This window comes from Mus caroli, chromosome 17 (assembly GCF_900094665.2).
Source record: "Mus caroli chromosome 17, CAROLI_EIJ_v1.1, whole genome shotgun sequence".
Taxonomy (NCBI): domain Eukaryota; kingdom Metazoa; phylum Chordata; class Mammalia; order Rodentia; family Muridae; genus Mus; species Mus caroli.
In genome coordinates this window covers 21895323-21907960 of record NC_034586.1, presented here as the reverse complement: position 1 = coordinate 21907960, position 12638 = coordinate 21895323, and the positions used below count along the sequence as shown (strand labels likewise).

The 12638-nt window shown below is 49.5% G+C and overlaps 1 protein-coding gene across 3 annotated transcripts in view; it reads left to right on the top strand.

Moving 5' to 3' along the window:
* The first annotated feature begins 1629 nt into the window (after window positions 1–1629).
* Rab11fip3 (RAB11 family interacting protein 3) overlaps window positions 1630–12638 on the top strand; it is a 79781-nt gene continuing 68772 nt past the window's right edge. For all 3 annotated transcript variants that reach the window (XM_029470952.1, XM_021186565.2, XM_021186563.2), the window contains exon 1: window positions 1630–3718. In XM_029470952.1, coding sequence (XP_029326812.1) covers window positions 2015–3718 — 1704 coding nt within the window. In that variant the 5' untranslated portion in view covers window positions 1630–2014. The remainder of the gene's footprint in view (window positions 3719–12638) is intronic.

Genomic DNA, 12638 nt, shown 5'->3' with positions numbered 1-12638 from the left:
AAAAAAAAAAAAAAAAGATTTATTTATTTTATCTATATGAGTACACTGTAGCTGTACAGATGGTTGTGAGCCTTCATGTGGTTGTTGGGGTTGAATTTTTAGGACCTCTGCTCACTCTGGTCAACCCTGCTTGCTCAGGTCAAGTCTGCTCACTCAGTCCCTGCTGGCTCCAGCCGAAAGATTTAATTTATCATTATACATAAGTACACTGTAGCTGTCTTCAGACACACCAGAAGAGTGCGTCAGATCTCATTATGGGTGGTTGTGAGCTACCATATGATTGCTGGGATTTGAACTCAGGACCTTTGGAAAAGCAGCTAGTGCTGAGCCATCTCGCCAGCCCATCGCCTGGCTCCTTATAACCTTTCATCTGCAGCCCCATTGCTTGGTCTGAGCCAGGAGGTGTGCATTCTCTACACACTGGTTCTATTTGGGCACACAAACGCTGGAAGTCATAAATATTTTTCTTAGTTTTGGCACACAACAGGAACACCTGGCTCCTCAGAAAATTGGTCTTGGGCCTGACTGAGAACACCAAAGGACAGGTGGATGCTTACCATGACACACTAAATAGAAAGGCTGGCACTCACTGGAACTGCCTGTGAGAATGTTTGTCAGTCAAAGGAATTTCCAGTCCTTGCATTAGATGGAGGGGTCTTTATTCTTTCAATATATATATTCCTCACAAAAGCATTCAGTTCTTACAGGAAAATAGGACTACATTTTAGGGAGCACATGAGCACATCACCTTCCTTTTTCCCAGCTGCTCGAAATCTCCTATAATGTGCTGGGAGTTTTGCTTGGGGATGACTCAGTAGATTAGCCGGCTGTACACCTGGAAACGGAGTTCAGTTTTCAGCTTTTGCCAAAACTGCTTATGAAACCATACTTGTCCATGGTGCCCACGAGTGTAAAATTGGTTCATAGTTTCCCCTGGCTAAATGGCTAAATTTAGTTCTTGACTAGATGCACCTTATTGCTTCCAACTGGCTTAGTCAACTGCTCCGCATCTCTGAGCACGACCCTTTGATGATGATGATAACCGCATTAGTTAGCAATAAAGAGATAAGCGCTGTTTATGTAATTTAAAAACATGTTCAGAGCAGGGTTGGTTCGGCCAGTCTACAATCCATGGCGGTAGAATTAGGAGTTAAAGGTAGCGTGGGCTGCACAAGTTCCTGTTTCAAAAAGATACCAAACAACATATCAAACTAAAACAACATCTGTGCCTCTTCATTTCACTGTGCGCTCCTGTGGATGAATGTGTGAGCCCCTCGGATCCTGTCCTTGTGTGGGAGACTTGGATAATTCCTTACCTGGTGGGGCAATTCGAGCGCTCCTTCGCACCTACATGCTGCCAATTAATATTCTGGTTTGTACCACCAGTTTGTGAAGGAGTCACACAGAAGGGACTAGCGGCTTCTTTTGGGATATGCGAATGTTTTGTTTCCCGTTTAGCAATAGTTTTCCAAAACCTATTCTCGGGCGCCTCTTCCTGCGACAGTCGTGCAAATCGTACGGAGAACTTGAGTTGGGCAGATCACTGTCGCCCCTAAGCTGTGCCCGCTTCGAACTCACCTTTATAGCAAAACCATGGGGGCGTGATCAGGTTACACGGCGTGCTGACGTCACGCGCGACGGAGGGCGGGCCGGCGCCGGCGCCGGCGTCCCTCACTGGGTCCCTAAGCTCAGGCGCTCAGGCTTCAGCCTCCGCTGCCCGGCCGGTGCCTGTCTCCCACCGTCCACTCCCCGCCACTGGGTCCTTACATCATCCGGACTGTGTCGCTGCCATGGGCCCGCGCCAGCCGCGCTGCGGGGCCGGGAGCCGCTAAGGTGCGGTGCGAAGATGGGCGAGGGCGGAGCAGGGCCCGAGCGCCAGCCCCAGCAGTCCGGGCGCCCCGCGCGCGCCCGCCCGCGTCGCCGCGGGGATGCCCGCGCCCGCCGCCGCGCCCTGAGCGCCTTTGTCTGCCTTCCGCGCCTTTCGTATCATCCCTAGTTTAGCCGGCGCCGGATCATGGAGCTGTGCCAGCCGACCTCCCTGTCGGACCACGACCAGCCAGCGTCTGGGCCCCAGCGTGGGGTCAAGGGGCCGGTGGGGCCCGACGCTCCTCGCGGCTGGTCAGAAGAGCCCGAGGAACACGCCCAGCTTCAACGGTGGCCAGAGGGACCCAACGCGCCAATCTGCTGGCCCGAGGAGGTAGAGGAGCCTCACGCTCCTAGTCGCTGGGCCAAAGAGCCCAACGCCCCTCGCTGCTCGTCCCAGGAGCCCGATGAATCCTGTCACTTGGCTGAGGAGCTGGAGAAATCCGACTCCCCTCGCTGCTGGCCCCAGGAGCCAGACACACCGTGCCACTTGGCCAAGGAGCTGGAGGAACCCAACGCCCCTCGCTGCCTGCCCCAGGAGCCCGACACACGGTGCTACTTGGCCAAAGAGCTAGAGGAACCCAACATCCCTCGGTGCTGGCCCCAGGAGCCCGACGTGCCGTGCCACTTGGCCAAGGAGCTAGAGGAACCCGACGCCCCTCGCTGCTGGCCCCAGGAACCAGACGCATTCTGTCACTTGCTCAAGGAGGTGGAGGAACCTGATGCCCTTCGCTGCTGGCTTCAAGAGCCAGACGCACCGTGCCACTTGGCCAAGGAACTGGAGGACCTCGACGCCCCTCGCTGCTCGTCCCAGGAGCCCGACGAATCCTGTCACTTGGCTAAGGAGCTGGAGGAACCAGACGCACGGTGCCACTTAGCCAAAGAGCTGGAGGAACCCGACGCCCCTCGCTGCTGGCCCCAGGAGCCCGACGAATCCTGTCACTTGGCTAAGGAGCTGGAGGAACCAGACGCAAGGTGCCACTTAGCCAAAGAGCTGGAGGAACCCGACGCCCCTCGCTGCTGGCCCCAGGAGCCCGACGTGCCGTGTCTCTTGGCCAAAAAGAGGGAGGAATCCGATGCACCGTGCCTCTTGACAGAGGAGCTGGAAGAGCCTGACGCCCTTCACTGCTGGCCCCAGGAGTCAGACACACCGTGTTTGTTGGCCAAGGAGCTAGAAGAGCCTGATGCCCCTCACAGCTGTCCTCAGGAGGCGGACACAGGGTGCCTCTCGGCCAAGGAGCCAGAGGAGCCTGACGCCTCTCACCTGTGGCAGGGGGTACCCGATGCACCGTGCCTCTTGGTCAAGGAGCCAGAGGAGGCCGATGCACTTCACTGTTGTTGGCCCGGGGAATCCGAGGAGCCGGATGCTCTCAACCCACCGTGTTTCTGGGCCAATGAACCAGACGAGCCCGATGCATCACGCTGTTGGTCAGAGGAGCCCCAGGTGCTGTGCCTCTGGCCGGAGGAGCAGAACACAACGCGGTGCTGGCAGGAAGAGCCCGATGCACCCTGCTTCTGGCCCGAGGATCGAGAGGAACCAATAGTTTCGTGTCTCCAATTTAAAGAGCCAGAGAAGCCCAAAGTCCGGAGCAGTTGGCCCGAGGAGCTGGAAGACTGCTGCCCTACGCGGGGCCTACCCCTAGAGCCCTTGCTCGCTGACGGCGAACTGCTGCAGGCATGTCCCGGGCCACCCTCGGACCCAGGACCAGCGTTGTCGCTGCCCAGCGAGCTCGGGACAGCTCAGGAGGAGGGTGCACGCCTCAGGGCGGTATTCGATGCCCTGGACAGGGATGGGGATGGCTTCGTCCGCATCGAGGATTTCATCCAATTCGCTACGGTCTATGGGGCAGAGCAGGTACAGTACAGTTCTGAGTACAGTTCTGGTCAGGATGTCGCTGATTTCTCCGGGTAGTTTCCCTGGAATCCCCTCTTACCTCTCAGAGGAAGGTGTCCTCTCCTCTAGCAACTCTCCTCTAGTTACACTTGCTACTTATTTCCTAGATCTGGGAGTGGGAAACCCTTTTCAGTGCCTTGCTTCTGCCACCAGTATTAGGACCTCAAAGACCAGACTTGTAGATAGATGCCTTTCCAGTAGAGTTAGTGTACTGCGTGTCTGCTATTTGTTGTACTGGGTTTTGTTTGAGAGACGGTAATTAGTGGCCAGAAGGTCCTAGGCATTAAAAATGTTAATTTCTGGCTGAAGATGTAATCAGTTGAAAAGTATTTTCCTCCTGTCATAGCCTCAGTCCTCTGTATCACATGAAAGGATAGATACCTGCTCTACAGGAAAGTGGCGCAATCAGCAAGCACAGGTACATCTGAAGGTGGTCATGATGGTGCATGCCGGGTGTCCCAGCGTCTGGGAGGCTGAGATGGGATTGCTGGAAGTTCAAGGCCAGCTTAGTCTGTGTAGTGAGTTCAAGACTAACCTGAGCTACAAAGTAAGACCCTGTTTCAAAGCACACATATGCATGCGTGCCCACACTCGCTAGAATACACAGCGTGTTCTGCACCGTGACCAAGAAAAGGAAGGGGATGAGCCCAGGAGTGGCATGGCAGGTGTCATGGGTAGCAGACCCATTGGGGCCTCCACTCTCACAGGAGAGCTGAGGAAGGGTGTGGAAGGGTGACAGAGGCACAGTGCAAGTGTGAGAGGAACTCTTAGAGGACTCCTGGGGAAGCGGGATGGAGACCTAGGCCTTGTGTTGTCCCTTCAGCACTTAATTGTTTGGGGTAAAGATGGCACCAGGGTTGTGTGCCACGAGGGTTGTGACACCAGCTATGTCACAAGTTTCCCCTTTATTTATCAGGTGGGAGGCCAGAGAGATGACTCAGCGGTTAAGAGCATTGTCTGCTCTTACAGAGGACCCAGGTTCAATTCCCAGCACCCACATGGTAGCTTACAACCATCTGTAACTCCAGTCCCACAGGATTCGACGCCCTCACACAGACATATATGTACATTTAAAAAATTGTTTATTGGTTAGAAGTCCCTGAAAAGACACCAACTATGTTACATGTTCTCCTTTATTTTAATTATTGGTTAGAAGTCTCTGAAATTTTCATCTGTTAATTTTCATGTTATTCATTTTTCACACATGCAGACATTTGTTAAGTGGGTGTTCAAGTACATTTGCATGTTTCAGTGTCCTTTAAGAAGAAGAAAGAGAAAAATGAGCTGGGTGTGGTCGCATACATTCGGGAAGATGTCAAAACCGAGGCCAACCTGGGCACATACAAGACCCTGAAAGTCTCTGAAAACTAAAGGGGGAAGGGCAAGGTTGGGAAGAATTGCCCTGGTTAACTTGGAGCTCCCTGCTGAGGTGACACTGTAGGGTCAGGTGGCTTCTTCCCATTGCGCCCTCTTTCTGGCCTTTCTCTTAGAGCTTGAGTTCTTTTTTTTTGTTGTTATTGGGGTGTTGTTGTTGTTGTTTTTGGTTTTTTGAGACAGGGTTTCTCTTTATAGCCCTGGCTGTCCTGGAACTCACTCTGTAGACCAGGCTGGCCTCGAACTCAGAAATCCGCCTGCCTCTGCCTCCTGAGTGCTGGGATTGAAGGCGTGCGCCACGACACCCGGCGAGCTTGAGTTCTTATAGTACTTTCCATCTCTTTCCTGGACTGGAGAGGGCTTTCCAGTGCTTGGCAGTTGATTCCTGGTGTAGTGTATCTTCTCTTTAAACTTATTCCTGTCTCTAGCTCCGGTCTGACTGGGAAGGCTAAGGCAGGCAGAGCTGCGTTTGGTCATTCCCATGACCCACTGCTGTTCTGCTCTCTCAGTGTGTCGTTGCTAGTTCTCTGAAGTGGTAATTAGCCAAGTAGGTCTCCCTCTTGCTTTACAGGTAAGAAGCCAGAGGCCTGAGAAAGGCCCCACACCTTTCCCCAGCTGGAACAGGACTGGAGATTCTCTTTCTTTTTTAGCTCTTAACCCACAGATGACTCCGGGAAGAACTGCTCAAAAGTATTTCTACCAAGTTTCAGCTTAGTGAATTGCATACAATTCTCTTTAAGAAATGTCTTTGGTTGTCACCTCTCCAATTTGATCACTCTGGGGAAGATTTAGCCACACTTCTTCCCCATCCCCTTCACCCTTCTCCTCAAAAGGTCTCGCCATGTCATTCTGGCTGGTCTAGAACTGGCTGATCTCTGCTCTGCCTCCTGAGTGCTAGGATCACAGACCAGTGCTACCATTCCCAGTGCGGCACTGTCCTCAGTACAGACTAAACTGGATCAGAATGGTTTGCTCTGGTGTTTCCTGGTGGAACATGCAGTCTGGGGTGGAGAGCAGAGGGCAGTCGCTTAGTCCTTTGGTTTTTTAGCCTCTTGGGAGGAAACAATGTTGAGTTGGCTCAGCTTCCTGGACTTAGAACCACCTCCTGGGTTGTGCGGGACACTTCTTGTTTTCTGTGAGTGCTCTCACTGTTCCGGAGCAGATAACACACAAAGGGATGGAAGTTAATCTTTCTGTGAGTGTAAGGTGAGTTAGGCAGCCTTTGTGACTCAGCTTTGCTGAGAGTATCCTAGGGGAACAAAGGCGGGAATATGAACCAACAGAGCAGGACTTAGAGAAAAGCAAAGCATTCCCACAGTAGAGGTAGTTTGAAGGTTATTTTTTTGTTTTTGTTTTTGTTTTTGTTTTGGGGACGGTCTCTCTATGTAGTTCTGGCTGTCCTGGAGCCAGGACACTCTATAGAGCAGACTGGCCTTGAACTCACAGAGATCCATCTGCCTCTGCCTCCCGAGAGCTGGGATTAAAGGGATGTATTACCATGCCCTGCAGTATTTTGAAATTTTTAAGATGAAAGAAATCCTGAGTGTACATACTAGAGAGCTGGTTTATCATTACTTTATGTGTATGAGTGTCTGTGTGAGGCAGACATGCAGCTGCCTGCAGAGATGGTCAGACACTCAAGCTGGAGTTACAGGAGGCTGGGAGCCGCCTGACCTGGGTACTGGGAACTGCACTGCATCTCTGGAAAAGCAGCAGGCCCCTTGTCACTGAGGCATCGGCCTCCCCAGCCCCTGCCCTGCCCAAAGCAGATTCCTGACTCCATTCCTGACACTGTGTAAGCTTTTTGTTTGTTTTTTCAAGACAGGGTTTCTCTGTGTAGCCCTGGCTGTCCTGGAACTCACTCTGTAGACCAGGCTGGCCTCGAACTCAGAAATTTGCCTGCCTCTGCCTCCCCTGTGCTGGGATTAAGGTGTTTGCCACCATTTCACACCTTTAATGATTGATGCTGCTAATCTTTATCTGTTAAACAATTCTGTATTTATCTAAAAATTAAGGATTTTTTTTTTTAGATTTATTTATTTATTATATGTAAGTACACTGTAGCTGTCTTCAGACACTCCAGAAGAGGGCGCCAGATCTTGTTACGGATGGTTGTGAGCCACCATGTGGTTGCTGGGATTTGAACTCCGGACCTTTGGAAGAGCAGTCGGTTACTCTTACCCACTGAGCCATCTCACCAGCCCAAGGATTTTTTTATTGTTGTTGACTTTTTTTTTTTTTGGTTTTTTTGGAGACATGGTCCAGTTTGTAGCCTTGACTGGCCTGGAACTCACTGAATTTACTTGTCTCTGTCTCCTGGGTGCTGGGCTACTTCACCTAAGCTAAGGATTTGAAAAAAAAAACAAACCCCATTTATCTACTCAGGGTGTGCATGGGCAGGTAGGTGTGCCAGTGCTTGTGCGCAGGCCGGAGGAGAACTTTGAGAAGTTTGCCGTCTCCTCCTGCACATGCCGTCAGGTCCTCAGGCTTGGCGCTGGGCGCCTTCACTTACTGAGCCCTCTCTCTGCCTGATTTCATTTCTTTGCGAATGGCGGGGTGTCAGGGATGAGAAGGGTGAGCCCTGAGCTTCTGATCCAGGCTGCCCCCATCTCCCAGATGCTGGGATCCCAGGTGTGAGGCACTAGCTGGGCTCCAGGGTCTCTCTTGTGATCTGTTTATGGAGGTAGCCTTTTCAATTATTAAGCAGGTTGTCTGAATTTTTAATAGGAGCACTCCCATTTATAATAGAGATGGCTGTCATGTCCCTCTTTTCTCTTTCTCCCCAAGTGTCATGGCATGTGTGGATCTGATTACCTCACCTGGTGGCAGGCCAGGTGTGTGATCCAGTGTCACTCACTGGAGTCTGAAGGGGACAGGAGCAAGGGCATGGTAGAACTTTCTAGTTGCAGCTCTTTTATTTCTTTTTCTTCTTTTAATTTTTATCTTTTTCTTTTAGTCAGGGGCACAGATAGCCAAGCTTCTCCTTCAGCTGGCTTTGTGGTGGAGAGGAACCTTGAACTCCATCTCCCTGCCTCCATCTCTGAGTGCTCAGACTGTACGTGTATGCTGACACAGTCCGTTTTACATGGTGCAGGTGTGTGTGTGTGTGTGTGTGTGTGTGTCTGAATTGTGAGAAGGAGTTGGCCCCTTTCTTGCTTTCCTTTTTGTTGTTGTTTTTTGTTTTTTTTAGATGGATTCTCTATGAAGCTCCTCTGGTTGTCCTGGAACTCTATGTAGACCAGGCTGTCCTCAAACTCATGGAGATCCTCCTGCCTTTGCCTCCCAAGCGCTGAGATAAAAGGCATCACCACCACTCTTATTTTTCCTTTTAAAAGGAATCTGTGGTAATCGGAAAAGAGTTTTCATTCTATTTTCACAGCATTTACTTTTCTGTTTTGATATTTGAGACAGGGTTTCTCTGTGTAGCCCTGGCTGTCCTGGAACTCTCTCTGTAGACCAGGCTGGCCACAAACTCAGATCTGCCTGCTTCTGCCTCCTGAGTGCTGGGACTAAAGGAGTGTGCTACCACTGCCTGGCAGCATTTGCTTTTTAGCAGTCATTGATCCTTCCCGGGAACACTCTGGTTGGAGCCATGAGTGCTCTGGTTTTGGGAGACCCGGTTTGTCCTCCACAGAGTTCATAGAAGGAACCCATTGTGCACAGTGTGTCCATTTCTGTTTCTCGTCCCTTTGCCAGAGGCAGTTGATAGTTCTTAGGAATATTTGATACTGTGGTTAATTTCTCTCCTGTTATTTCCCGTCTCTGTCCTAGCCTTGGGTTTAAGTGTCTGTGTATAGGAATGAAAATGGGCTTGTATGGCCAGACTTGGTATCACACAGCTTTAGTCCTAGCCTTTAGGACACGGAGGCAGGCAGATCTCTGAGTTTGAGGCTAGCCTGGTCAACATAGTGTGTTCCAGGTCAGCTAGGGCTATACAGTGAGATCCTGCCCCAGAAGGAAAGAGAGAAAAAAAAGAAGAAAGAAAAAGAAAAGGAGGGAGGGGAAGAGAATGGGCATCTGTGGCCTTGTGTGTGTGTGTCTGTGTGTGTCTGTGTATGTGTGTGTGTCTGTGTATATGTGTGTGTGTCTGTGTGTGTCTGTGTGTGAGAGAGAGAGCAAGAGAGCTCGCTCGCACAAATGAATTTGAGGGAATGTGTACCTGTGTACCCCTTTGGGTCTGTGTTGACAGAATTGTCAAAATCAGATGAAGTTCCTGTTTGTGCCTGGATATCAGATAGCTGTGTTAGCATCCAAAAAAGAACCTGTTTTGTCTTCTAAAAGTGACACAGGCTTATCATCAAGCAAAGCTCCTGAAAACAGTGGTGTGAAACACAAGATAGTTTGGGCATGGTGGGTCGGAGCTTTAATCTGGCATTAGGAGGCAGAGGGGAATAGGTCTTTGTAAGTTGAGGGCCAAACTGACCTATAAGTGAGTCACATTCCAGCAAGGGCTACATAAATACATAACATACAAAAAAATGTGCGGTTGGAGGTGGTGGTGGAGGTGGAGGTGGTGGTGGTGCATGCCTTACTCCCAACAACTCAGGATGTAGATGCAGACAGATCTCTGAGTTTGAGGCCACCCTGGTCTATGGAGTGCTTCAGGACAGCTAAGGTTATACAGAGAAGTCCCGCCTTGAGAAAGCAAAAAATAATAATTAAACAACAAAATAAAAATTATTTGGGGCTGGAGAGATGGTCCGCTGGTTAAGTGCATAGACCACTCTTGCAGAGGACCCAAGTTTGGTTCCCAGCACCTGACTTGAGTGCCTCACAGCTGCCTGTAACTTCAGCTCCAAGAGATGCCATGCCTCAGGTCTTCACAAGTCCACACACAGACACATAGTTAAAAACATTTTTTTTTAAAAATTTTCTTCATTTACATTTTAAATGCTATCCCAATAATTAAAAATATTAATTATACGTCTTTATATTAAGTAACACAGAGGCCTGTGTGATGGATTTTTGCTGTAATACCAACATTAGGGAGGCCAAGGCAGGGAATCTGCTGTGAGTTCAGGCCAGCTTTTCTGAGACCCGTTTCAGTGCCAACCCCAGGTAGACAGATCGCAAAATGTAATAATGTGTGTGACCACTATCTGTTGCTGAGGAGATTGTTACATCATTTGTATATTTCCTTTCAATTTCTTGTTTATTTTGGTTTTTGGAGACAGGGTTTCTCTGTGTAGCCCTAGCTGTCTTGGAACTCACTTTGTAGACCAGGCTAGCCTCAAACTCTGAGATTTGCCTGTGTCTGCCTCAGTGCTGGGACTAAAGGAGTGTGCTACCATGCCCAGCTTCAACATTTTATAAATTAAAATTTATTTTTTGGAATTGTGAGACATATATTCCCATGGAATGTTGGCTTTGAACTTACAGCCTAGCCTTGAACTGTCTCTTGTCTCTCTGAGTGCTGGTATTAAAGGTGTACCTTACCATACCAGTTTTTCCTGTTTTTTTTTTTTTTTTTTAAACTGAAGTTCTTTGTGTGTGTGTGCGTGTTTATTTTATGTGTATGGGTGTTTTGAACTCCTGAGCCCCTGCCTCTGCCTCCGAATATATATAATAGGACATGACAGACATATATGCTATACTAATCTATATATAAGCTGTAATAACTGCAGGCATGTGCCACCATGTCTTGCTATCTCATTCTATTTTGCCTATATTTTTGCTGAGATAGGTATCAGTAGGTAGCTCAGAATGTCCTTGTGGCCAGTCTCCTGCCTCACCCTCACCAGGTTCTGTAAGAAAATGGAAGCTTTACTACCTTAAGTCCCTGGGCTGATAAGTGGAGGACTGTGCCTAGGGAAATGTTGTAACTGTTTGTTTAGGTCACATTAAGCAGCCTGCCAGTGAACTGCTTACTCACACCTTTGAAGTTAAATGGTAATTTTAATTTTACTAACTGGTTCAGCACCAATAAAAGCAAGCAAAAGTCCACTTGATTAGAAAGATTAACATTTTCTTGGGAAGAAAAGCAGCCAGCCAGCCAGACTTTCTCACTTAAAGTTTCAGGTTGCAGGAGAGAACCTTTCTGCTTCTCAGTACAAGCTCTCTGTGTAGCCAGGCTGCCTGGGGTTGCTGGTCTCCTAGCCCAGCCTCTGCAGTGCTGGATTCTGGGCTTGCCTCACAGGGTTGATTTCTCAGTGCATTCTTCTTGCCTAGGGGCCCTGGTGAGTCTGATCCCTGACAGACTAGTGCCTCGTGGATCTTTTATTTAGTTAATTGACTTTGCAGCTGGGGTGGAACTCACACATGGTAAACAAGTGTTCTTACGGTAGAGCTCTGCCCCCCTCCCTCCAGTCCTGGGATTCCCCAGCTGCCCTCCCCCCACCTGTTGTCATTGTGACATAGTGTTCTCACCTTCAAAATTCACCTCCAGAACTGAGCATTTGAGTTCAGAAACCAACCCCAGAATATTAACTAAAAAGCCTGCCTCAGAATGTTTAAAATCAGTTCCCATTTGTTATTAGCAATAATACAATCTTTTATAAACCTCAGTGTTTCTCTCGCACATCCTGTGGATGCAGGCCTGCGGAAGCTGGCTCCCCCATATTGCAGATGAGGATGTTAATGGTCCAGGCCCCCTGAACAGAACATGGCACTGGCTCCACGTCTACTCTGCAACCTAGCTTTGCCATGTCTAATGCTGTACCCTGAGCACGGGCTTCCACAGCTGTAAATCTTGTTATGAGATGAAGGGAAAAAGGAAATCTCAGGATCCACCTACCCAGCTGAGAGCACCGCTGCTGCAACCATGAAATTCTCACGACCCAACAGAGACGTAGCACGTTTGTTTGTCTTGGAGGCAGGGTCTCATCTAGCCCTCTTGGTCTCAAACTTGTTTTTAGTTGAGGATGACCTTGAACTATTATGGTCCACCTGCCTTCATCCTGTGTGCTTCATCCTGTGTGCCTTCATACCTTACAGGCATGTGACTCTCCACAGGTGTCACCATGCCTGTGTCAGCTTACATGCTGTCGAGGTTCAAACCCAGGGCTTCGTCCATGCTAGGCAAGTGCTGAGCCACTCACCCACCCTGTCCTGGGGAGAGATTTCTTGGATCTGCTATTGAGAAGAAAGTACAAGCTGATATGTGAATGTAAGGACTGGGTCCTATAGGATTTTCATGTGGGAGGTACCCAGAGTGGCCACATTGTAGAGTCATAGGGGGATAGCTCACCAAGGGCTCCTGCAGGGTCCAGGGTAGCGGTAGGGCTTCTGTTTAATGGGGGTGGAGTCACTTGGGGAAGATGGATGGGAATGGTGTCTGCACAGAGTGCACAAGAAGTCCTTGGTACAGTTCTTACAACTGCAAAAGCAAACACAAAATAACCCCCGTATGGTGGCATGAATAATGGCTTTAGAGGTTTGGGTTTTTTTAGGGTCATACATAGCCCAGGCTGGCCTCAGACTTACCATACAGCTGAGGCTGACCTTGAACTTTTATTGTTGTTTCCTTTTTCGAGACAGGGTTTCTCTGTGTAACCCTGGCTGTCCTGGA